At 45.3% G+C, this 26,168-nt stretch overlaps 1 protein-coding gene across 1 annotated transcript in view; it reads left to right on the top strand.

Annotated features, from left to right (window-relative positions):
- OSGIN1 (oxidative stress induced growth inhibitor 1) overlaps window positions 1-26,168 on the top strand; it is a 44,331-nt gene that overhangs the window by 15,899 nt on the left and 2,264 nt on the right. Inside the window, exons 2-5 of the mRNA XM_040329102.1 lie at window positions 3,929-4,024; window positions 11,374-11,510; window positions 18,673-18,864; window positions 21,341-21,432. Coding sequence (XP_040185036.1) covers window positions 3,961-4,024; window positions 11,374-11,510; window positions 18,673-18,864; window positions 21,341-21,432 — 485 coding nt within the window. The 5' untranslated portion in view covers window positions 3,929-3,960. The remainder of the gene's footprint in view (window positions 1-3,928; window positions 4,025-11,373; window positions 11,511-18,672; window positions 18,865-21,340; window positions 21,433-26,168) is intronic.

The following is a 26,168-nucleotide window of genomic DNA, read 5'->3' as shown; positions in this document are numbered from 1 at the left end:
GTTCTGTGCCCCCGTTAGGAAGATTCACCCTATTTGTCCCGCTTATTGAAGGAAAAAATCAAATTTTTTTGTGTTGTCACCAGAACAGGAATGGAGGGTACATTTTGTCCAATGGGGACACTAGCTTTGGTGTCAGCCAGGGATTCCCTCACTTTGGTGGGATTTCCTCTCACTTCCTGTTGTTGTTATGGGAATGAACTGAAGGGAAATTTCCCCATGGGAACATATGAAAGGCCCGAGGACACCCCGGAAAGACTCAGTTTCCGAGGTTTGCCGAGGTCAGCCGAGCGTTTCTCAGGCCTTTCCCGGCTCCGACACCCCCCCACCTCAGCAGGGCCATCTTAATAGCATCATGGGCCCCTGGTCAATGCCCTGGGGCCCCTACCAGTTTGCCCCAATTTACGCACCTACTTTTAAGAAATGCAGTATAAATAGTTGATAGAATTAAACATATAGGGCCGGATTCAGAAAGGCCTTACGCCTACGTATCTTCTGATACGCCGCGCAAGTGCACGGATGCGCCGTCGTATCTCTGCGCCTGATTCTTGAAATAAGATACGCCTGAATTTTGGCTCCATCCGACCGACGTAAGTCTCCTACGCCGTCGTATCTTGGGCGCATATTTACGCTGGCTGCAAGGGGCGCTTCCATTGTTTTAAGCGTCGAACATGTAAATGAGCGAGATACGCCGATTCACGAATGTACTTAAGCCCGTCGCAGTAATCTACGCCGTTTACATAAGGCGTTTGTCCGGCGTAAATTTAAGCCACATAAAGCAGGTGTAAGTCATGTTAGGGTATGGACCAGGGAACAGCCGTCATATTTTACGCCATTTACGTAAGTCGTACGTGAATGGGGCTGGGCGTAGGTTACGTTCACGTCGTAGGCATTGAGCCATCGTATCTTAGGGAGTATATGCGACATGATTCTGAGCATGCGCCGTTCGTTCGGCCCTTCATTTACATGGGGTCACGCATCATTTTAATAGATCACGCCCACTACCTTCCTACTTTGAATTAGGCAGGCTTACACCGGCCAATTTACGTTACGCCAGCGCAACAAAGGGAGCAAGTGCTTTGGGAATACTGTTCTTGCCTCTCTATGTTACGTCGGCGTAGCGCATATGAGATGCGCTACGCCGCTCTAAAGATGCGCCGATCTACGTGAATCCGGGCCATATTCATTAGTACTTTCAATAAAATCGATTTTACAAAAGGAAAACATTCCATAAATCAAAGACTAGTCAACACACAGGGCACAGGGCACAGGGCACTGTACAGGAGGGATCAGGAGGGCACAGATAGTTTAGTAAAAAGTATGACTTTTCGGGACAAATTCGGGACAGTTGGCAAATATGATGTAATGCAACAATACTGGGGCCCCTGGGCAGTGCCCTTGCATTAAGATGGCCCTGCACCTCAGGCCAAACGCGGTACTGCACACTGCTTTGGAATGAAGCGTGCTCGTTTTGCGAGACAAAACTCGCAAATCGAGTTCCGATTTAAAAAAATACAGTGCTCGTATTCCGAAAACGCTGGTAAACCGCGTTACTCACAGGTTCCACTGGATACCAAAAAAGCAGCATGCAATGATCATATTGGTTGCTTGGAACTGCTCTCTACAGTGAAAGCGGTACAGCATGGAAGAACGTTTTTCACCACAGCGCTAATCCCCTGTCAAGTGCTCCATTGAAGAATATTGCTGTCTGTCAATTTTAAGCCTCCTTTCATATTAATAGACAGCAAACAAACAATAAGCAATAGAAGAAAGTTATGTAAATGTCAGCCGGCCTTTCTGTGCCGGCAAAGTGGGCTTTAGATCTACAACAATGACTTCTATTCTCTCTTTTATGTAATGTAACTTTTTTTCGTTTTAGGTTTTCTAAACAATCGTAAATCTTTTCGAAATTTTTATTTATTTTTAGTAATTTCCCAGGGGTCTAATCAAACCAGATAAATGAGTCTTTGTGATGATATAAAATATTAGATACTGCAGACAAAAGCTATCGTGTTATCAGTACTACTTACAGTAAACAGACGCATTGTAATTAATATAAGATGACTACATTGTATTGAGTGAACTTCAAAACACTGGGGATGTCACTGTTGTGTGTTCAGTGCAGGACAAGGTAAGATACAGAAAGGGTTAATTAGTGTTAAGGGTCAGTTTGGGGATAAGTTAACCATATGGTGGCCACATACCCTTAGCCTAGGTTCACATTGGAGCGATTTGTCATGCGATTTGAGAGATCAAATCGCATGACAAGTCGCAGCCTATTGGCGGCAATGGCACTGTTCCAATCGGTGCGACACCGATTTTGTGGCGCCGCACCGATTTTCAAAAGTAGTTTCTGCACTACTTTTGCCGATTTCAGGTGCGATTTCTATAGACATCTGTGTATGAAGCCACACAAATGTCTATCAAGTAGCACCTGAAATCGCGCCGACCTTGCTACTTTGAAATCGCGCTACTTCAAGTAAAGTAGCGCGATTTCAAAGTAGCATCAGTGTGAACCAGGGCTTAATAATAAATGATCCATTTTTTTTCTCCAATCAAGTTGTTCTCATAAAAATAATCGATCGATAATAAACAATACAATTACTTTGTATTCCACACACGGGCGAGTGGAGTTCAATTGATAATGGGAAGATACAATTGTACCTTACGATTTTAACCACTTGCCCACCGGGCCTATTCTGGCACTTCTCTCCTTCATGTAAAAATCACAATTTTTTTGCTAGAAAATTAATTAGAACCCCCAAACATTATATATTTTTTTTAGAAGACATCCAAGGGAATAAAATGGCAGTCATTGCAATACTTTTTGTTACACCGTATTTGCGCAGCGGTCATACAAGCGCACTTTTTTTGGGAAAAAATCTATTTTTTGAATTAAAAAATAAGACAACAATACTTTTTGCCCAATTTTTATTATTTTATTTTTATTTTATATATTGTAAAAGATAATGTTACGCCGAGTAAAATGATACCCAACATGACACGCTTAAAAATTGCGCCCGCTCGTGGCATGGCGTCAAACTTTTACCCTTAAAAATCTCGATAGGCGACGTTTAAAAAATTCTACAGGTTGCATTTTTTGAGTGACAGAGGGCTAGAATTATTGCTCTCGGTCTAACGATCGCGGCGATACCTCACTTGTGTGGTTTGAACTCCGTTTTCATATGCGGGCGCTACTCGCGTATGCGTTCGCTTCTGTGCGCGAGCTCGTCGGGACGTGGCGTTTTAAAAAAAAAAAAATAAATTGTTTTCTTATTTATTTTTATAATTTTTTTACACTGAAATATTTAAAAAAAAAAAAAAAAAATTATCACTTTTATTCCTATTACAAGAGAGCGGCGGGAGGGGCCCTCTCCCGCCACCGATAACGGCGATCTCGCGGCGAATCTGCCGTGGAGACCGCCGTTATCGTTTACAGGACCGTTGGCACTAAAGATGGATACCTTGGTTGTGGCAGCTGCTGCCGTTACCGAGATATCCATCTTTAAACACAGGACGTACTTTGACTATGGGCCGGTGGGCAAGTGGTTAAAAGTGGTTCTAAAGGTTTTTACTTTAATACATTCTCTGCATTAAAGGATCACCAACAAGTTTTTTTTTTTTTTTTTTTTTAAATAACAAACATGTTATACTTACTTCCACTGTGCAGCTCGTTGTGCACGGAGTGGCCCTGAACCTGGTCTTCTGGGGTCCCTCGGCGGCTGTCTCAGCTCCTCCTCGCAAGAACTTTCCACTTTCAGTTGGGAACTTTGGAGTAACTTGGACAGCACTGATGCTTTCACTTATTTTCAGCACCAAAATTACCTCCACCAGACCTTCAGTGCCAGAATATGTGCTACCACCATAACTGTGTTTAATTGGATCATTCTCTAGATATAGATCATTTACATTCCTATTTTCTAAATTACAGGTACTGTGCTCGGTGTCACTCAATAGAACAAAATGTCTATGGAATTAGCAGACTATCAGACAAGTGAACGGTCGCCCCTTCCCGTGGTTATTATCGGTAAGTGTTTGTTGGAGTTTCATACTGCTTAGTCATGGCATCTCTAATAAATCTTATAAAACTGAAATTGAGAAGTTTCTCTGCTGACTTCCATTTAGACCACTTCCACTTTAGCAACAACCACTCTTAGTCCGAAGAGAGCTACGTGAGTAGGAGCGCTTCCACATCCGTCCTATGAGAAGAGATGTGCTTGCTCGGTTCTTATTTGTTTTTACAATATGTTTGCAATTTTTTTTGAACCATGGGGTAGATTCAGGTACATCTTGCCCCTTTCTTGCGGAGGCGCAGTGTACCGTTTTAACACTGCGCCTCCGTAAATTTCTTGCGCTACGCGCGATTCACGGAGCAATAGCTCCGTAAATTGCGTGTGCGCTCTTTAACCACTTACCCCCCGGACCATATTGCTGCCCAAAGACCAGAGACCTTTTTGCGATTCGGGACTGCGTCGCTTTAACAGACAATTGCGCGGTCGTGCGACGTGGCTCCCAAACAAAATTGGCGTCCTTTTTTCCCCACAAATAGAGCTTTCTTTTGGTGGTATTTGATCACCTCTGCGGTTTTTATTTTTTGTGCTATAAACAAAAATATAGCGACAATTTTGAAAAAAATGAATATTTTTTACTTTTTGCCATAATAAATATCCCCCAAAAATATATAAAAAAACATTTTTTTCCTCAGTTTAGGCCGATACGTATTCTTCTATATATTTTTCGTAAAAAAAAACCCGCAATAAGCGTTAATTGATTGGTTTGCGCAAAAGTTATAGCGTTTACAAAATAGGGGGTATTTTTATGGCATTTTTATTAATATTTTTTTTTACTAGTAATGGCGGCGATCAGCGATTTTTTTTTTCGGTACTGCGACATTATGGCGGACACTTCGGACACTTTTGACACATTTTTGGGACCATTGGCATTTTTATAGCGATCAGTGCTATAAAAATGCATTAGATTACTATAAAAATGCCACTGGCAGTGAAGGGGTTAACACTAGGGGGCGGGGAAGGGGTTAAGTATGCCTGGGTGTGTTCTTACTGTGGGGGGGGGGGGGGTGGCCTCACTAGGGGAAACACTGATCCTCTGTTCATACATTGTATGAACCGAAGATCAGCATTTCCCCTGCTGACAGGACCGAGAGCTGTGTGTTTACACACACAGCTCCTGGTCCCCGCTCTGTAACGAGCGATCGCGCCCGCCGGGCACGGGAGTCGGGGGCGAGCGGGGGGCGCGCGCCTCCGGTGGCGCGCACGCGCCCCTAGTGGCGGCTCAAAGAGTCGCCGTATAGCTACGGGCTCTCGCCCAGCAGAGCCGACCTGCCGCCGTATAATGACGGCGGCTGGTCGGCAAGCAGTTAAAATTGCCCGGCGTAAGGGCGCGTAATTTAAATGATCCCGTAGGGGGCGTGGATCATTTAAATTAGGCGTGTTCCCGCGCAGAACGTAGTGCGCATGCTCCGTCGGGAAACTTTCCCGACGTGCATTGCGGTAAATGACGTCGCAAGGACGTCATTTGCTTCTAAGTGAACGTGAATGGCATCCAGCGCCATTCACGATTCACTTACGCAAACAACGTAATTTTCAAATTTCGCGACGCGGGAACGACGAGTATACTTTAGCATTGGCTGCGCCTGCTATTAGCATGGGTAGCCTTACGCGGAAACCCGGCGTACGCAAACGACGTAAACTGCGCACGCAGGGCTCGCGTAGGGTAGTGAATCGGCGTTAGTATGCAATTTGCATACTATACGCTGACCACTACCGGAACGCCACCTATCGGCCTGCGTAAGAATGCAGCCTAAGATATGATGGCATAAGAGCCTTATGCCACGCATATCTTAGGCTGCAGTCGGCGTATCAAGGTTCCTGAATCGGGAGCATTCGATACGCCGGAGCAAGTAAGCAATTGCGCTGCGTAACTATGGTTACGCAGACGCAATTGCTACCTGAATCTACCCCCATGTTGATTTTAAAGTGGAACTAAAATCAATTTAAAGTGGAAGTAAACCCTCCTATTGTTTTCAGCCAAGGAAGCTGCCATCTTGGCCTCTGTTTAATCTGCAACTGCCACGATGCTGCACATGTGATCAGTTATGAAACCAGCCATTGGATGGTTTGACAGTTTGGTTGAGAGCACAAGCAAATGTGACATCTAGCATTTACGGCATGCCGGAAATGTTAACTGTTTTTTAAACTATCAAATAGATGGGTTTACTTCCGCTTTAACTGTTTCTCAACAGTTCTATGTAAGGCATGCTGTGAATGAAAACGCTCAGTTGCTTGTGCTCATAACTGATCACATGTGCAGATCAAACGGAGGCTAATGCCACGTACACACGATCGGAAATTCAGACAAGAAGACGTGGATTTTTTCTGACGGAATGTTGGCTTAAACTTGTGTTGCATACACACGGTCACACAAATCTTGTCAGAAATTCCGACCGTCAAGAACGCGGTGACGTACAACGAGCCGAGATCAATGAAGTTCAATAGGCCGTTAGGCTCTTCTGCTTGATTCTTAGCATGCATGTTTTTTGGCGCGTCGAAATTGCATGCTGACGAGTGGATTTTCGTCGGGAAAAAATAGAGAACCAGCTCTCAATCTTTTATTGGTGGAAATTCTGACAGCAAAAGTCCGATGGAGCATACACACGGTCAGAATTCCCGATCAAAAGCTCACATCGGCCTTTTCGTGTTGGAATTTCCTCGTGTGTACGTGACATTAGAGTGTTTTTTTTTCTTGTTAAAAAAAAAAGAAAAAACAGAGGCTAAGGCCTCGTACACACGACCGAACATGTCTGCTGAAACTGATCCGCAGACCAGTTTCAGCGGACATGTTCGGTCGTCTGTACGTCCGACCGGACAATTTTCCAGCGGATCGGACAGGTTTCCAGTGGAAAAATGTTTCTTAGCATGCTAAGAAACATGTCTGCTGGAAGCCTGTCCGTCGGACATGTTCGGTCATCTGTACGACTTACCGGACATGTCCACTCGGCGAAAGCCCTCGCATGCGTCAAAGTGATTCGACGCATGCGTGGAAGCATTGACCTTCCAGGGTCGCGCACGTCGCCGCGTCATCGTCGCAGCAACAACGCGGCCACGTCAACGCGTATCCTGTCAGCGGGGATTTTGGTTTGATGGTGTGTACAACCATCAGACCAAAATCTGCCAGCGGACATGTCCGATTTTTCATCGGACAGTCCGTCCGTGTGTACGAGGCCTAAGAGGACTGCTTCCTTGGCTGTAAAGGATAGGAGGGTTTAGTTCCTTAAAGGGGATGTAAAGGTACAATTATTTTTTTTCCTAAATAGCTTCCTTTACCTTAGTGCAGTCCTCCTTCACTTACCTCATCCTTCCATTTTGCTTTTAAATGTCCTTATTTCTTCTGAGAAATCCTCACTTCCTGTTCTTCTGTCTGTAACTCCACACAGTAATGCAAGGCTTTCTCCCTGGTGTGGAGTGTCGTGCTCGCCCCCTCCCTTGGACTAAGGAGAGTCAGGACACCCACTAACACACAGCTCCTTTCTCTATCTGTAATGTAGAGAGCGTCCTGACTCTCCTGTAGTCCAAGGGAGGGGGCGAGCACAAGACTCCACACCAGGGAGAAAGCCTTGCATTACTGTGTGTAGTTACAGACAGAAGAACAGGAAGTGAGGATTTCTCGGAAGAAATAAGGACATTTAAAAGCAAAATGGAAGGATGAGGTAAGTGAAGGAGGACTGCACTAAGGTAAAGGAAGCTATTTAGGATTTTTTTTTTTACCTTTTTCAACCCCTTAAAGTGTGACAGCCTATTAATCTTTAAGACGTGTTAAATGAAAAATCACAGTAAACAATTGCAACTACCTTTTAATGAAGGATACCGGTACAAGATGCGTTCCGATTGGCTGCTTTGGGTGGTTATTTTTATTTTTTTCAATTCTATTGCAAAAGCCAGACCAGCGGTCACTAAATAATGTCTTACAACCAACTGCAACCAATGCGTCCTTGATTGCAGAATTCTGATTGTCTAACAAATGGCCATTTCCCCAATGGTACAGTCAGACAAAAAAAATAACCTGGCGGGGTAGGCTCTTCCCTACTGTATCCAAAACGAAAAAAATCTGGGCTATGCATACAACCCAAGTTGGCTGGCAAGTGGCCATAGTATTCTGCTAATCGGAGGCCAGAGCCAATAGGCTTGGCAATATTGGTTCTTTTGTTTGGCAATAAGATATATAATTAATCTATAAGTACAAAAGGCCCCAATTACATTCCTTATACCTGTTACATTTACATTACCATGTTAGCAATCTTGCAATTCGAAAATTGTCTTCTACAGGCCAAAACTATCTACCTAGTTCCAATAGTGTAATTATATATTATTTAGAGTGAGAACAAAGCGGAGATACAAGATATAACAAGAAACCATTTATCAGACATGCTTTGCATGAGATTTTCATATGCATTCACATTTAGTGATGTGTCCTGAATTTAACCTTGATCCATGTTGGCAGAGACCTGCATTGTGTCCTGATTTGCATTGTCTTTAGTTTTCAGGCACACAAATGCCAGCTGTAACTTGTATTACATCATATAAGTACACCGTGCCCATACCCACTGATGTCCCTGCCCGCCAACGCTGGAAGTGGCTCAGCAGGTTCTCTGTAGGGGAGCAATACATTATTGTTCCGAATGTAATCATATCACAAAGGGCACCGATATGTATTATGTTCTTACTTCACTCAGAGCAGAGAAAGCATGAATTGAATGAGAAATACAATAATGTACCAACACAACTAACTGGACTACTTTGCCTTAAAACGGAACACCAGGCAAACCGATTATTTCACAGTTAAATACAAATATATAAACTGCCTTACCTGCTTAAAGATTAGTAATTCAGTTCAGCCAGTCCAGGGCCTGATGGGCTTTGGGCCAGGGCTGGCTGGACTGGGACAAAAATTTGGCCCTGGACTTCATCCAGACTGGCCCACTTTGACAGGTCTCTCCCATGGCGGCCAGACAACTCCCGCCCCCCCCGGCCACCCAAGCCCCCTCTCCCCCTTTACTAGCCACTAGCCGTTCTTCTTTATTAGAGTAGAACGGCTGGTACTGGTTAGGGGTGCAACGGATCGTGCCCGATCCACGATCCGAACGGGTCGACCTGTTCGGATCGGAACAGTATGCGATCTGCGGAACGCACCGCCGCCGCGGCCTTAGGAAAGACCGCGGCTTTCGGCCTAGCTCCGGAGCGGTCGGCCATCTTGGTACACTCGGCAGGGGTGCGCGCTGACGTCATCACCCCTCCCTCTGCTCGTGGATTTTTTCTATTTTGCAAGAGCGCGCTGCGCCACTGACCCTGCATGTAACCTGGAGACGGACCGAGTACATCAGTACAGTGAGTTGGCTAATGGCTTAATAGCCATTAGCCAACTCACTGTACTGATGTACTCGGTCTAGTAAAACAGTAACACTGTAATTACCATTTTTGCCACTGTAATAATAGTCCTAGCCAACATTGCCCCCACCATAGTAAACAGTAACACTGTGTGTATAGCCATTTTTCCCACTGTAATCAGTGGGAAAAATGGCTATACACACAGTGTTACTGTTTACTAGTGTGGGGGCAATGTTGGCTATGACTATTATTACAGTGGCAAAAATGACAATTACAGTGTTACTGTTTTACTAGTGTGGGGGCAATGTTGGCTATGGCTATTAATAATAGCCAACATTGCCCCCACACTAGTAAAACAGTAACACTGTAATTGCCATTTTTCCCACTGTAATGGTCCCAAAATTGTCCGATGTGTCCGCCATAATGTCGCGGTCACGAAAAAAATCGCTGATCGCCACCATTAGTAGTAAAAAAAAAAAATATTAATAAAAATGTAAAAAGACAAAATTTTTTGTTTGTCTTGTGTTTTTTTTTTTTTTTACTGATCTGAAAATGATCCGATCCGTGACTCCTGATCCGAGGATCGATCCGATCCGTGAGTTTTTTGATCCGTTGCACCCCTAGTACTGGTACTCTTATAGGCAGTGCCAGTGGGGAAGCTAGACATTATTTTACCCGGGGCAAAGAATCAGTTCGGTGCTCCCCCTTACGGGGCAAGATTAGGCAGAAGTGAGAAACTCCCAGGCCTTAGCCGTTGAGTCAGCTGTCTGTCCCCTCCCCCATGCTCCTCTGTCGTCCCCCATGCTCCTCTGGTCCTCCCCCTGCTTCTCTGTTCCCCCCCAGGTGAGCACTGCGGGGAGGGAGAGGAGATGAGCGCTGCAGGAAGGGAGAGACAGAGGAGCGGCAGTCCGCTGTCACTGAAGCCAGCCCACCGGGAAACTCCCTGTAGTCCCAATGGCCAGTCCATCCCTGCTTTGGGCCTTTGCAGCATTCAGCTTCCATCTCAGATCATTCAGAGTTCTTTGTCGGGTACATTTCATCTGCAGTTGACCTCGTTCTGATCTGTTTTTTGTCTAAACTGCATCATTGTGCTTCCCATTGCTTTTTCATTCCCATTGACTTGTATTGGGTGAGAAGTTGCCCACGCTTGCAGGCTCTTAATATAGTTAATCAATACACCTGGATCACTAACCTTCCCCCAGCCTGCAGATAGAACAGGAATGGAGATCACTGATCAAGTTATCCCTTATGAACCGTGATAGGCGGAACACTGAACAAAGGCTCTAATGGGAAAATTAATGTTCCGCCTATCACGGAGCAGTCTAAGGAGGAGGCGCGGCTTTTGAATAATGGACGCCCGCAGCCTGAAAAACTCTGCAAGGAGAAGGTAGGAAGATCGTCGAGGCAGGCATACTGGCACAGTGAGGCAGGCATACTGGCACAGTGAGGCAGGCATACTGGCACAGTGAGGCAGGCATACTGGCACAGTGAGGCAGGCATACTGGCACAGTGAGGCAGGCATACTGGCACAGTGAGGCAGGCATACTGGCACAGTGAGGCAGGCATACTGGCACAGTGAGGCAGGCATACTGGCACAGTGAGGCAGGCATACTGGCACAGTGAGGCATGTATAATGGCACAGTAAGGCATGTATATTGGCACAGTGAGGGGTCGTCTTATACAGTGAGTATATCCCAAAACCAGAATTTTAGCTGGAAAATTAGGGGGTCGTCTTATACGCCGGCAAATACGATAGCTTTGATCTGCCTGCTGTTCTCCCTGTGGGAGCTGTGCATTTTTAGTTATTTTCATGTTGCATTATTCTACTTTCAATGTTGGGTCCAGGCAAATTCATGGGCAAAAAGGTTCTGTTCCTACATAGAAAGTGTATTTACAAATGTTTGCATGTTTTATGGGTTGCTTTCCAGAACATATAGATATATTTATTTAATGATTAATGTTTGCTTGCTTTTAGGTAATGGCCCATCAGGGATTTGTCTGTCCTACTTATTGTCTGGATATACTCCATATGTGAAAGAAGGATCTGTACATCCCAATCCATTGTTACAAAGGAAACTAGAAGAATTCCCTGGTGTTCCTATCACAGAACAGGTTTGTGTACATTTATATATAGAATTACATAGTCACGTGATCATTGTTATATCTGCAACATCTCTATTGTATTACAGTAGTTAGAATTGGCTATCATGTTGATTTTGAAGCTTATGCCGCGTACACGCGACCGTTTTTCGCGACGAGAAAAATTACATTTTTTAACCACTTCATTACTGGGCACTTAAACCCCCTTCGTGCCCAGACCAATTTTCAGCTTTCATCGCTGACGCATTTTGAATGACAATTGCGCGGTCATACAACACTGTACCCAAATTATATTTTTATCATTTTATTTCCCACAAATAGAGCTTTCTTTTTGTGGCGTTTGATCATCTCTGCGATTTTTATTTTTTGCGCTATAAACAAAAAAAGACAGAACATTTTGAAAAAAAACACAATGGGGCAGATCCACGTACCTTCGCGCAAGAATCCGCCGGGTGCAGCGTATCTAAGATACACTACGCCGCCGTAACTTTATTTTTATTTTTTGAATCCTCAAAGAATTCGCGCCGTAAGTTACGGCGGCGTAGTGTATCTTTGGCGGCGTAATGGCGCGCCATTCAAATCTCTGTGATGGGGGCGTGTTTTATGTAAATACGTTGTGACCCAACGTAAACAAGGTTTTTTTTTAACTGCGCATGCGCCGTCCGTGGGGATATCCTAGTGCACATGCTCGAAATTAACCCGGAATAAGCCAATGCTCACGACGGTGACGTCATTCTACGCAAATCCGTATTCGCGAACGACTTACGCAAATTACTTAAATAATTCAAAATTGGATGTGGGAGCGACGGCTATACTTAACATTGAGTACACCACCATATAGCAGCTTTAACTATACGCCGGAAAAAAGCCAAACGCAAACGACGTTAAAAAATTCCCCGGCCGGACGTACGTTCGTGGATCGCCGTAACTAGCTAATTTGCATACTCGACGCGGAATTCGACGGAAACGCCACCTAGCGGCCGCCGAAAAATTGCATCTTAGATCCGACGGCGTACTAAGACGTACGCCTGTCGGATCCATCCGAGATGCCGTCGTATCTTGTTTTGTAGATACAAAACAAAGATACGACGCGCAAAATTTGAAATTATGCGGCATATCAATAGATACGCCGGCATAATTCTTTTGTAGATCTACCCCAATATTTTTTACTTTTTGTTATAATAATATCCCAATTTTTTTTTTTTTTTATATTTTTTTCCTCGGTTTAGGCCGATACGTATTCTTCTACATATTTTTGTTAAAAAAAAAATCGCAATAAGCGTATATTGATTGGTTTGCGCAAAAGTTAAAGCGCCTACAAAATGGGGGATAGATTTATGATTTTTTTTTTTTTTACTAGTAATGGCGGCAATCTGCGTTTTTTTTTTTTTGTCAGGTCTGCAATATTGCGGCGGACATATCGGACACTTTTGACACAATTTTGGGACCATTCACATTTATACAGCGATCAGTGCTATAAAAATGCACTAATTACTGTATAAATGTGACTGGCAGGGAAGGGGTTAACACTAGGGGGTGAGGAAGGGGTTAAATGTATTCCCTGGGTGTGTTCTTACTGTGTGGGGGGAGGGGACTGACTGGGGGAGGTGACCGATGCTGTGTCCCTATGTACAAGGGACACAGCATCGGTCTCCTCTCTCCCTGACAGGACGTGGAGCTCTGTGTTTACATTAGAGCTCCACGTCCCTGCTGTCACCGGCGATCGCGGGTACCTGGCGGACATCGCGGCCGCCAGGCACGCGCATCGGCATCTCAGCGATGCGCCGGGCACAGTGTTTCCCCGCGGCGTGCGGGAAATGCACATAAAAGGACCCTCCACCCGGCAGTTGAGAGCCGCGCTGTGGACGTCTTTCGTCTATAGCGCGGCTCTCAAGTGGTTAAATTGGTCATTAAAAGCGATCGTTTGTATGCTCCAGAGCATTTTTCGCAACGAGAAAAATGGGCATTAAAAATTTAGAACCTGCTCTATTTTTTCTCGACGGTCATGTGTACGCGGCGTTAGTCCATTAAGACAGAAGCAATACCTGAGAAATGGGCAAAATTCCAGTAAATTGAAAATGAAGGGAGCATCTGTGACAAGCAAATTGCTTTCATGGCAATCTAACATTTGAGCTGCAGTATGTTCGCATCCATTTGATCCCATTCTTTGGGGAGGGAAAGTGGGACAAAAGAGCACCGAATAACAAAAAAACATGTCTTTCAAACACTCCAATACAATACATGGGGACTTTGACAAGCAGCCAGCTGATGACACTGTGGAAAGGTCACTATGACCCGAGGCCATGGGAAATGCGGCACATTTGATGAGCTTTAATGTGAATAATCATTCTGGAAATGTCCCCCATGGCTCTTGGTTTCATTAGAACACACTTTTGGAATAGAAAAACCTAGTTTTTCTAACGGTAGAGAGGTGCCTACAGGTGTCTCTTCCAGCTATGAGTAGATTATCACCGTGAGGCCATACAGGCAGTTGCCTTGGGGAGCTACAGCATGGAAATACTGGTTTTCTAATTATTAGTTGACATACAACCGTTGTAGGTCAGCGTGTTGGTATGTGGGCTGTCAAAATAAAGTTATAAGTACTTGTCTTCAAAAAATGTCTAATGGAAGCAAGCTAATAGAGGCTTCTGAGTTCTATGTATACCTGTAAAACAGACATAGGTGTGCACATCCTATTGCATTAGGGTGTGCACCCCAAAGCTCAAACACACATGTGTGTATATATACTGACGGTGTCAGTCAGGGCTGGTGCAAGGATTTTTGACACCCTAGGCAAAAATGTGCCGCCCCTTAGCTCCACCCCTGACTCCACCCCCTTTTCCCTGCTGATGTAAACCCCACCTTTTTAATGAAGCGCCCATCAAATGCATCCTCACCAGCGCCCAACAAATGCAACCTACCAGCGCCCCATCAATGCAGCCTCACCAGCACCCATCAATGCAGCCTCACGAGCACCCATCAAATGCAGCCTCACGAGTGCCCATCAAATTCAGCCTCACCAGTGCCCATCAAATGCAGCCTCACCAGTGCCCATCAAATGCAGCCTCACCAGCGTCCATCGAATGCAGCCTCGCCAGCGTGCATCGAATGCAGCCTCACCAGCGTCCATCGAATGCAGCCTCACCAGCGTCCATCGAATGCAGCCTCACCAGCGTCCATCGAATGCAGCCTCACCAGCACCCCATCAAATTCAGCCTCACCAGCGTCCATCGAATGCAGCCCTCACCAGCGCCCATCAAATGCAGCCTCACCAGCGCACATCAAATGTAGCCTCACCAGCGCCCATCAAATGCAGCCTCACCAGCGCCCATCAAATGCAGCCTCACCAGCGCCCATCAAATGCAACCCTCACCAGCGCCCATCAATTGCAGCCTCACCAGCGCCCATCAAATGTAGCCTCACCAGCGCCCATCAAATGTAGCCTCACCAGCGCCCATCAAATGTAGCCTCACCAGCGCCCATCAAATGCAGCCTCACCAGCGCCCATCGAATGCAGCCTCACCAGTGCCCATCAAATGCAGCCTCACCAGCGCCCATCAAATGTAGCCTCACCAGCGCCCATCAAATGCAGCCTCACCAGCGCCCATCAAATGCAGCCTCACCAGCGCCCCATGAAATGCAGCCTCACCAGCGCCCCATGAAATGCAGCCTCACCAGCGCCCCATGAAATGCAGCCTCACCAGCGCCCCATGAAATGCAGCCTCACCAGCGCCCCATGAAATGCAGCCTCACCAGCGCCCATGAAATGTAGCCTCACCAGCGCCCATCAAATGCAGCCTCACCAGTGCACATCAATGAATGTTTGCTTGCTTTCATTCATTCGGGAGTCGGGACACACTGCTGCGCCTCTGACAATATGTGCAATATTTGCAGGCTGATGCTGAGGCTTAGTTGCTTGCTACAGAGAGAAGAGAGTAGGAACACCAGTGGCCGGGTGCCGTAGGCAGCAGGGCGCCCTAGACGGCTGCCTAGTTTGCCTAGTGGTAGCACCAGCCCTGGTGCCAGTAGAGCAGTGGATGGTGTCATAAGCACAGAGATTGGTGTCAGTAGTTTTTATTTTTATTATTTTATATACATTTTTACAATTGTATTTTTTTTTTTCTTTTATTACTATTTTACAATTTCGTTTTTAGGAGAAAAAATGAGGATATTTCTTTATTTGGTGAAATATCAGGGAATATGTGCCACACAGGGGGATTAGGGTGTGACCAGACACACCTGGCACACCCTGTGCCCACACCTATGAAAACAGATATATGTTGAAACTCTATGCCTTTTATATAGCTCCCAGTGTGTCGTTTTGTTGGCTGCAGACCTTTCTTCGTAGGCGGGGGCATAACATACCTTCATTAAATGCCAACAGCTTTCTGTAACCGTGTTAAATATATTTTATGTGAAGACTTTTTGTGATGAGCAGTGACGCTTTTTGCTGCGTCTCACAATAATCACACATCATGCCATGACCTACACAAAGCTTTATTGTGGAACTAAACCGTCAATTTTAACGGTTTCCCAAAGCAGTTACATTCGAGGCATGCTGGAACAATAACCGTCTCAGTTTCTTGCGCTTTCAAGTAAACGCCAAGCGATCAAATGACTGGTGTCGTAACTGATAAAATGTGCAGCAGATCAAACGGAGGCTAAGATGGCGCCTTCCTGAGCACAGAGCAGGACAAACTAGTGATGTTTAAATCCTTGTCTAACAAGGTGCGTTTATAAACGTCATGGTATTCAAAAGGTTACAGCTACCCTGTTTCTCCAAAAATAAGCCCTACCGCGAAAATAAGACCTAGTGTGAGTTTCTGGGATGGTTGCAATATAAGCCCTACCCCAAAAATAAGCCCTAGTTAAAGTCCTTGTAAAAACATGTAATCCGTTCTGTAAAAAGATTATATAATGTGCAGTGTGTCTCCCTTTTGTACATTTATTGTGGAAAATACCTTATTTACAGCACTGCTGGGCGCTCACGTGACCCGCCGGAGCTCTTCTCCTCTCCTCCCGGCTGATGTCAGCTTTTTTTTTTTTCAATAAAACTTTATCAAGCCCCTCCCACTGCAGTACTCAGAGTGGGGCTGACGTTATTGGGGATCTTGGCCCCTCCCTCTGCAGTATTTGGAGTTGGGAATAGGAGCTCCAGCGGCTCACGTGAGCGGCAAGCTGCACTGTAAGTAAGGTATTTTCCACAATAATGTTACACAAGGAGACACACTGCACATGATATTATCTTTTTACAGAACGGATTACATCATTTTATAAGGTCTTTAAACAAAGGTTTATTTTTGGGATTACAGAATTTCACAATGCTGACTCCAGAGCTGACAGGGGGAGAAACTTTTTTGTACATACCATAAATAAATAAGACATCCCCTGAAAATAAGCCCTAGTGTGTTTTTTGTAGCCGGAATTAATATAAGACCCGGTCTTATTTTTGTGGAAACACTGTAGCTCACGGCTGCTGCTGCTGCAACCATGAAGCATGGCATTGATTTTTAGAGCTGGTGATGGGCTTTTAGAAAAGAGCAATCCAGTTGACCTAGAGCTGTTCAATCATGTTTATGGGGCTCTGAAGATGCGGCGGTGTTCACAGTGGTTTCCGGGGTTCTCCCGTTCCTTCAATAAGTAGGAGACTGCAGTAACATTCACACAAGGAGGTGACCAAGAAGCACCCACTCCTTGAACCCCCCTGTGACCAATGAACCTAGAAGCTTGGCATTCAAGTCATTTCAATGGAAATTCACAATAATAGGTATCTAGTTTTATTTCATACCTAGACCTCTGCTTTATTTTCGTAATGCAGATTTGCGCACTAAATCAGCAGATAGGGGTAGGGATGCGCACTAAATTGGCAGGTAGGGGTAGGGATACACACTAAATTGGCAGGTAGGGGTAGGCATGCGCACTAAATCAGCAGGTAGGGATGCGCACTAAATCAGCAGGTAGGGGTAGGCATGCGCACTAAATCAGCAGGTAGGGATGCGCACTAAATTAGCAGGTAGGGGTAGGGATGCACACTAAATCGGCAGGTAGGAGTAGGGATGTGCACTAAATCAGCAGGTAGGAGTAGGGATGTGCACAGGGGCGGACTGACCATTGGGGCTCTCGGGCACTGCCCGAGGGCCCCATGCCACTAGGGGGCCCCATCAGGGTTGCCAGGCTCAATAAAACCAGGAACAATATGTAAAAATCTGTGTTTATTTTACATCTGTCCCTGATATGTTTGAAACCGACATGCTTTTGATGTGAAAATCCCGAGATTTTAGCTGCCCTGCCTCTGCACTGCCTCCTGGCGTGGTGGCCATCTGTAAGCCCCGGGGCCCCATAATCTTCTATTGCCCGGGGGCCCCATGAGTTGTCAGTCCGCCCCTGGATGTGCACTAAATCCAGCAGGTAGGGATGCGCACTAAATTAGCAGGTAGGGGTAGGGATGCGCACTAAATCAGCAGGTAGGGGTAGGGATGCGCACTAAATCAGCAGGTAGGGGTAGGGATGTGCACTAAATCAGCAGGTAGGGATCCACACTAAATCAGCAGGTAGAAGTAGGGATGTGCACTAAATCAGCAGGTAGGGATCCACACTAAATCAGCAGGTAGGAGTAGGGATGTGCACTAAATCAGCAGGTAGGGATCCACACTAAATCAGCAGGTAGGAGTAGGGATGTGCACTAAATCAGCAGGTAGGGATGCGCACAAAATCAGCAGGTAGGGGTAGGGATGTGCAGTAAATCAGCAGGTAGGGATCCACACTAAATCAGCAGGTAGGAGTAGGGATGTGCAGTAAATCAGCAGGTAGGGATCCACACTAAATCAGCAGGTAGGGGTAGGGATGTGCACTTAATCAGCAGGTAGGGATTCACACTAAATCAGCAGGTAGGAGTAGGGATGTGCACTAAATCAGCAGGTAGGAGTAGGGATGTGCACTAAATCAGCAGGTAGGTAGGCATGCATACTAAATCAGCAGGTAGGGATGCACACTAAATCAGCAGGTAGGGGTAGATGCCAGCAGGCTGACTCACCCACCAGCTTTCTGTCTTTCAGCAAGCAATGAGATCTTTCCACCTGAATTCCCAGTTGCACTTAGTAATGGGAGTTAAATTATTGATTATTGATCTATCAAATTTAACAAATGAAAAACTTAAATTTTTGTATCTTTCCAGGATCTGGAGTATTTGTCGGAGGGCTTGGAAGGACGCTCCAACAGCCCAGCTGCTTTGCTGTTTGACACTCTGCTCAGGCCTGACACTGATTTTCTCGGGGACGTGGAATCTGTACTGGGCTGGACTCTAGAACCAGAGAGAGCCATTCCTCACTTGGTGCTGGGGAGAGGACCACCAGGGGGCGCTTGGAATGTGAGTGCTTCACATGTCATTTATTATTGGATCACAGAAGAGACAGCTGCAAAACTGTTAATTTTTACATAAAAATTTCGATTTAGTCTCAGTTATAGTCTTTTAAAGCGGGAGTTCACCCATTTAAAAAAAAAATAAAAATCTCCCCTTAGCTTCCTGCTCGTTCGGTCTAGGGGAATCGGCTATTTATATTAAAATATGTGCAGTACTTACCCGTTTTCGAGCTGCATCTTCTTCCGTCGCTTCCGGGTATGGGTCTTCGGGAGCCGGCGTTCCTTCTTGAGTGACAGCCTTCCGAGAGGCTTCCGACGGTCGCATCCATCGCGTCACTCGTAGCCGAAAGAAGCCGAACGTCGGCGCGGCTCTATACTGCGCCTGCGCACCGACGTTCGGCTTCTTTCGGAAAATCGTGACGCGATGGATGCGACCGTCGGAAGCCTCTCGGAAACCTGTCAATCAAGAAGGAACGCCCATTCCCGAAGCCCATACCCGGAAGCGACGGAGAGGATGCGTCTCGTAAACGGGTAAGTACTGCACATATTTTAAAATAAATAGCCGATTCCCCTAGTAATAACGAGCAGGAATCTAAGGGGGAAAAGTGCCCTCTAAGGGTGAACCCCCGCTTTAACTAAAATGCCAATTTAGTTTTAGTTGTTGTTTTTTAGTCATCTGAGTTGTTTTAGTCGACTAAAATCTCCAGTACATTTTAGTCTCCTAAAATCGAATGGGTTTAGTTAAATTTTAATGCATTATTTCTTTAGAACTGACAAATATTATATACTCCTGGAGTTAAAATCTAATAACATGTTTATTATGTGTGGTATGAAGGTTTGAACATGCACTACAGACACAGATTTAACCGTTGTGATATAAATTCAATTTAGTTTTACTCATAGCCTTTTTTTTTTTATAATTCTTTATTTTTCATATTTTTCTACACACAAAAACAGCCTCTTCAACAACTTATATACCATTACATCCGTATTTCACATCAACTGAGCATCTCTTATTCCTTATATGTCGTTCTTCATCATGTACCTATCACCATATCAGCTCTACCTTTCACTTACTCCAGTACAACCCTTTACCTATTCTTACTTCCTCCGACTTCACCGGTCTGAGGAGTATTTTAACTAAAAGGAGTGACAGTTTCCCTCTTACCCTCCCACAAACCCCGCAACACAAAAAAAAAAAAATGCCATTATAGTTTTAGTTATATTTTAGTCTTTTGACCAAAAAGTAATTTTAGTTTTAGTCGTATTTTAGTCATCTGAATTGTTTTAGTCATATTTTAGTCAACTAAAATAGTATTAATTTAGTTGACGAAAGTATTTTAGTCAACAAAATGAATACTGCTGCAGAACACAAGGCAAACCCAAGTGCTTTAGCTGCTATTTATGAAATAGATTCATAGGGCCAGATTCTCAAAGGTGTTACGACGGCGCAACACCATTAGCGCCGTCGTAACACCTCATCTGGCCCCGGGTATCTATGCGACTGATTCTTAGAATCAGTTGCGCATAGGTACCCATTAGATCTGACAAGCGTAAGGCTGTTACGCTGTCAGATCTTAAAAGTAATTTTTTTTCCCGCCGCTAGGTGTCGCATCGTCGCTTTTCCCCGTCGTCTATGCAAATGAGGTAAGTACGGCGATTCCCGAACATACGCGAGGTCGACGCAGCGAATTAACGTCGTTTGCGTAGCGTACCCGACTCGTAAGGTTGCCCCTGCTAATTAGCAGGCGCAACCAATGTTAAGTATGGCCGTCGTTCCCGCGTCGAATTGAATAAAAATTACGTCGTTTGCGTAAGACGTCCGTGAATGGCGCTGGACGCCATTTACGTATACATCTAGGCAAATGACGTCGGGGCGACGTCATTTAGCGCAATGCACGTCGGGTAATTTACCCGACGGAGCATGCGCAGTACGCTCGGCGCGGGAGCGCGCCTAATTTAAATGGTGCCCGCCCCATTTGAATTGGGCGGGCTTGCGCCGAGCAATCTAACGCTACACCGCCGCAAGTTTACAGATAAGTGTTCTGAGAATCAGGATTTAAACCTGTAGACCTGCGGCAGTGTAACGTAGAGCTCATACATTACGCTGCCCAGGAGCAGCGCTAATGTATGAGAATCTGGCCCAAAGTATTCATTTGTACACATGACTGCTGTGAAAGAGGCCTTAGATTGTGTGTTTCCACAGCCCAACTCATTACAATACTCCTCAGCTGCAGTGTCATTTTGTGGCACTTCAATAGGGTTTAAAAAATGTAAATGGTTTGACGCACTGAAACGGCACAATGTACCGCCTCTCGCCGCTGCGCACAACAAATACCAGCCCGCATGCAAAAACGCCATGGGCTGGTGGTAACAAAACCTAAAAATTAACTATATTTTCTGTATTAATGTCTTCAGGGAAGTAAGTACAGTATTGTTCTGTGCTATGTAACTTATGTGACCACAAGTATTTTCTATTTTAGGCTATTGAGGGATCCATGATTACTCTTAGTCGTGGGGACTGGATGGGCCTGCCTGATTTATCATTTAAAGACTGGATGAGGATGAAAAGGAGGTAAGAATCCAAATTCACAATCAAGCTTTATAGTATGGTGACTGTTATGGATGGAATATATATTTTTTGGTGGTTTTAGATAACTGTAAGCAGAACAGCTTGGTGTAAATCCAGTTACTATATAATGCACAAGCAAACACTGTATATAACTTCTATTTCCTCCCCTGACTGAGCCAAATTCTCCTTAATTTGCGTCTCACACACTCCCCCTCCTAGACACTGCAGCTCACAGTGGGAGGGTGTCAGCAGCAGAGGCAGTGCTGCCAATCCAGAAAGCAGTGGGCAGGACTAGGCGTGGCCAGCTGCTGATTGACAAGCTATAGGCCTGGGAATCACCAGAGGCAATGCTCATAGCTACGCCTCCTGCAGCATCTTCTCATCTCACTGTAGTACAAGCAGGAATAGTATACAAAAGGGTGACAACTCTGCTCCAAATTCAGTAAACATGCAGGAGTGTTGTCACCCTGTTACAAAAAGCTGCATGCAGCTGACAAACTGAACAGGTTTTTGTAAGACTTTGCAGGGGGACTAAGGGGCTCCACTACATATGTTTTTCAGTATAAGGACAGAATAATTGCACTGAACCACTGGGTGCTTCGCGCCATGGCCAATCTACAAATGAATGTTATTACAGGTACCGTATTTGCCGGCCTATAAGACGACCCCCTATTTTTCCAGGAAAAATGTTGGCTTTGGGATATACTCGCCGTATAAGACTACCCTCTTCCTACTAGTCTGTCTGGAAGCTGAGGGGTAGCCAGAATAACTGATGACGGGAACAACCACTGACAGAAACAGGCATTTTTCAAATCTCACTGTGCCGTGCCATTACATGCCCCACTGTGCCGTGCCATTACATGCCCCACTGTGCCGTGCCATTCCATGCCCCACTGTGCCGTGCCATTCCATGCCCCTCTGTGCCGTGCCATTCCATGCCCCACTGTGCCATGCCATTCCATGCCCCACTGTGCCGTGCCATTACATGCCCCACTGTGCCGTGCCATTCCATGCCCCTCTGTGCCGTGCCATTCCATGCCCCCACTGTGCCATTCCATGCCTCCACTGTCCATCACATGCCTCCACTGTGCCGGCCAAGACGATCTCCCTACCTTATTTTTTTTCTGCGGACATCCATGTTTCAGGCTGCGGCCATCCATGATTCAAAAGCCGCGCCTCCTCCTCCGACTGTTCCATGATAGGAGGAACACTAATTTTCCCAGCAGGGCCTCTGTTCAGTGTTCCGCCTATCACGGACGTCCTCTCGTCCGAGGATGAGAAGGCATCCATGATAGGTGGAACACTGAACAGAGGCCCTGCTGGGAAAATGAGTGTTCCGCCTATCACGGAACAGTCTGAGGAGGAGGCGTGGCTTTTAAATCATGGATGCCCGCAGCCTGAAACATGGATGTCCGCAGCCTGACTTAGACAGATCCGGCGTATAAGACGACCCCCGACTTTGGATGCATTTTTTTGCATCCAAAAGGTCGTCTTATACAGCGGCAAATACGGTATTTATATAGTGCTGGCAATTTATGCAACCCCTTTACAATGTAAGGTCTCTATGTCGCATTCATATAACACATAGTAGAGCCAATATAGGCAGGAGCCAATTAACCAACCAGCATAGGCGTGGGCACACCCTAATCACCCCATGTAGTGCAGATTCCCCCTGTTTAGACCCCTGACATTTCCCCAAAGCCCCCTAACAGGGCTCCTAAAGAAAATGATAATAAAAAAAAAAAGTAAAAAAAATAAATAAAATTAAAACTATTGACACTACCCACTGCCCTACTGACACCAATCTCTGACCTTATGACACCGTCCACTGCTCTGACACCGCATACATGTTTGAGCTTTGGGGTGCACACCCTAATACAATAGGCTGGGCACACCTATGCCAACCAGCATGCCTTTGGAATGTGGGAGATGGCATTACTAGGATGAAACCCATGCAAGCACAGGGCGAACATTAATGTGCGATGCAGGCCGTGATTAGGTTGGAATTTGAACCAATGACCCCAGTGCTGCAAAACTATATAACAAAAATATTGATTCAGTCTGTGAAAGTCATATAGAATTTTTTTTATCAAGGTAAACATTGCTATAATCAATAAAATTTGAACCCACTGAACATTTTCCTTTTGCCACAACAATCTTTAGAATTCTGCCTGCTTTAGGTGGGATTAAATGAAATGGTCTCTGGTTTTCAAAGGATAGCCCTAGCATGGCAGCCGAAACTTTTACATCCAAAGCCACAGACCTCAGCAGGTGATTATAAAGAGCAATTTCATGTTTTCTAAAGCTTTCTGTGCATGCGTAGGGGTTCAGTGTGATTTTGTGCATTCGCAGACATAGCATGGGTCACTGCCTGTTCCTATAGATCCCACAGCGTGTCTATGCATGCGCAAGATTGCGCTATTTACGTTATTCTTCCCTAGGCAGGGATTCAAGAAGTAAGGACTGGGAAGATGTTTAAAAGTATTTCATGTGTAAAAAAAAAAAAAAATCCTATTATAAGAAGGAGGGGGAGGAGTCAGAAGAGAGGAAGTCAAATTCCAGGGGGAAGGTTCACTTTAACTATCTTTTCCTTACCCAAAACTAGATGACATTTCCTTGTACATCTGTAAGGACAATCAACCCAAGCATCCCCTTATTGGGTAGATTTCTCCTGGTTCCTGTTCATTTGTTGTAAAGCATATAGATAGCCGGATTCAGGTAGAGCGGCGCATCTTTAGTTCGGCGTAGCGCATCCCATTTGCACTACGCCGACGTAACATAGTGAGGCAAGTACTGTATTCACAAAGCACTTGCTCCCTAAGTTACGTTGGCGTAGCGTAAATGGGCCGGCGTAGGCCAGCGTAATTCAAAGTAGACTGGTAGTGGGCGTGTTGTATGGTAAAGAATCGTGACCCCACGTAAATGACGCGCCTAACGAACGGCGCATGTGCCGTCCGTGGACGTATCCCAGTGTGCATGCTCAAAATCACGTTGCAAATAGTCAATGCTTTCGACGTAAACGTAACCTACGCCCAGCCCCATTCACGTACGACTTACACAAACGACGTAAACAACGTGAAATTCGACGGCTGTTCCGATGTCCATACTTAACATTGGCTGCGCCATCTTTTAGGTGGTTTATCTTTACGCCTGAAAAACGCCTTACGTAAACGTCATATCTTACTGCGACGGGCGTACGTACGTTTGTAAATAGGCGTATCTAGCTAATTTACATATTCTCGGCGTAAATCCACTTACAAGCCCCTAGCAGCCAGCGTAAATATGCAGTTAAGATACGACGGCGTAGGAGACTTACGCCGGTCGTATCTTGGCAACAGTTAAGCATATCTCAGTTTGAGAATATGCTTAAAGATACGACGGCGCGGATTTGGACTTACGACGGCGTATCTACTGATACACCGTCGTAAGTATACCTAAATCCGGCTAACAGTATTTGTGTCTACCATCTCATGTACTATGAATTCTTGGAGAAAGGACGGGCTCGGGGGTTATCTCATAAGAACATTTGCAGAAAGCTTCAATTTACAATACAAGAACACAATCTAAAGCAGATAACTAATGCTAATAACGCGCCGTCTACAGAATGGCTAATCTCTATTTATCTCAGTTATTCATACTGCACATAGCTTGCATTCTGATGAATTCATGTCACACACAGCTACCAATGGCATTCTAGAAATAGTTATCTTATCAGATGTTAAAGTGGAAGTCCAGTCGAAAGCTAACTAAGCTTAAATCTCCTCCAACCCCCATTCTAAGCCCTATGATAACTTCCCTGTAAAGGAAAAAGCGCCCTTATGCCTTGTACACACGGTAATTTTTTTCAACAAGAAAACCACATTCTTTTTTCAGCAGGCTGAAACTTGTCTTGCATACACACGGTCACACTAATCTTGTCTGAAATTCCGAACCTCAAGAACGCGGTGACAACACGTGCGAAGAGCCGAAATCAATGAAGTTCAATAGGCAGTTCGGCACTTCTGCTTGATTCTGAGCATGCACGTTTTTTTTTTGCGTCGTAATTGCATACAGACGACCGCGATTTGCGATATGATTTTTTTCCTGTCACGAAAATTGAGATCCTGCTCCTGATCTTTTCTTGGCAGGAAAACTGACAAAGTGTGGTGGAGCATACACAACGTCGGAATTCCTGACAAAAATCTCACATCGCACCTTTCTTGTCAGGAAAACTGATCGTGTGTACGAGGCATTAAGATTGGGTAGGCATACACATTTTTCCTTTACAGGGTAGGTGGCATAGGGCTTAGAATATAGCCCCACACATATAGCCCCACTGTCTCTTTACAAGTGTGCAAAGTTTGTTGTCTGGGGAACCTTTGGCCAAGGAGCACCGATTTTTCAAAGTCGGGCACCCCTTCCGTAGACTCCCATGTTAAACAGTAATTTCTTTGGTAAATTTGGTGACCCACTACCGGCCGGCTGTAGGTCTTCTGGACCCGAAACTGGCATGACATATAGCCCCATCTACAAGTGTGCAAAGTTTGCTGTCTGGGGGACCTACGGCCGGGGAGCACCGATTTTTCAAAGCCGGGCACCCCTTCTATATACTCCCATGTTAAATGTAAGTCTAGTCATGGGCACAGTGAGGCATGCACATGGACACAGTGAGGCATGCAGATGGACACCCTAGGCTTAAACTTGAGTCAATACGTTTTCCCAGTTTTTTGTGGTAAAATTAGGTGCCTAGGCTTATATTC

Source organism: Rana temporaria, chromosome 11, assembly GCF_905171775.1.
Source record: "Rana temporaria chromosome 11, aRanTem1.1, whole genome shotgun sequence".
NCBI classification, from domain to species: Eukaryota; Metazoa; Chordata; class Amphibia; order Anura; family Ranidae; genus Rana; species Rana temporaria.
This window is presented reverse-complemented; position numbering and strand designations above follow the sequence as displayed.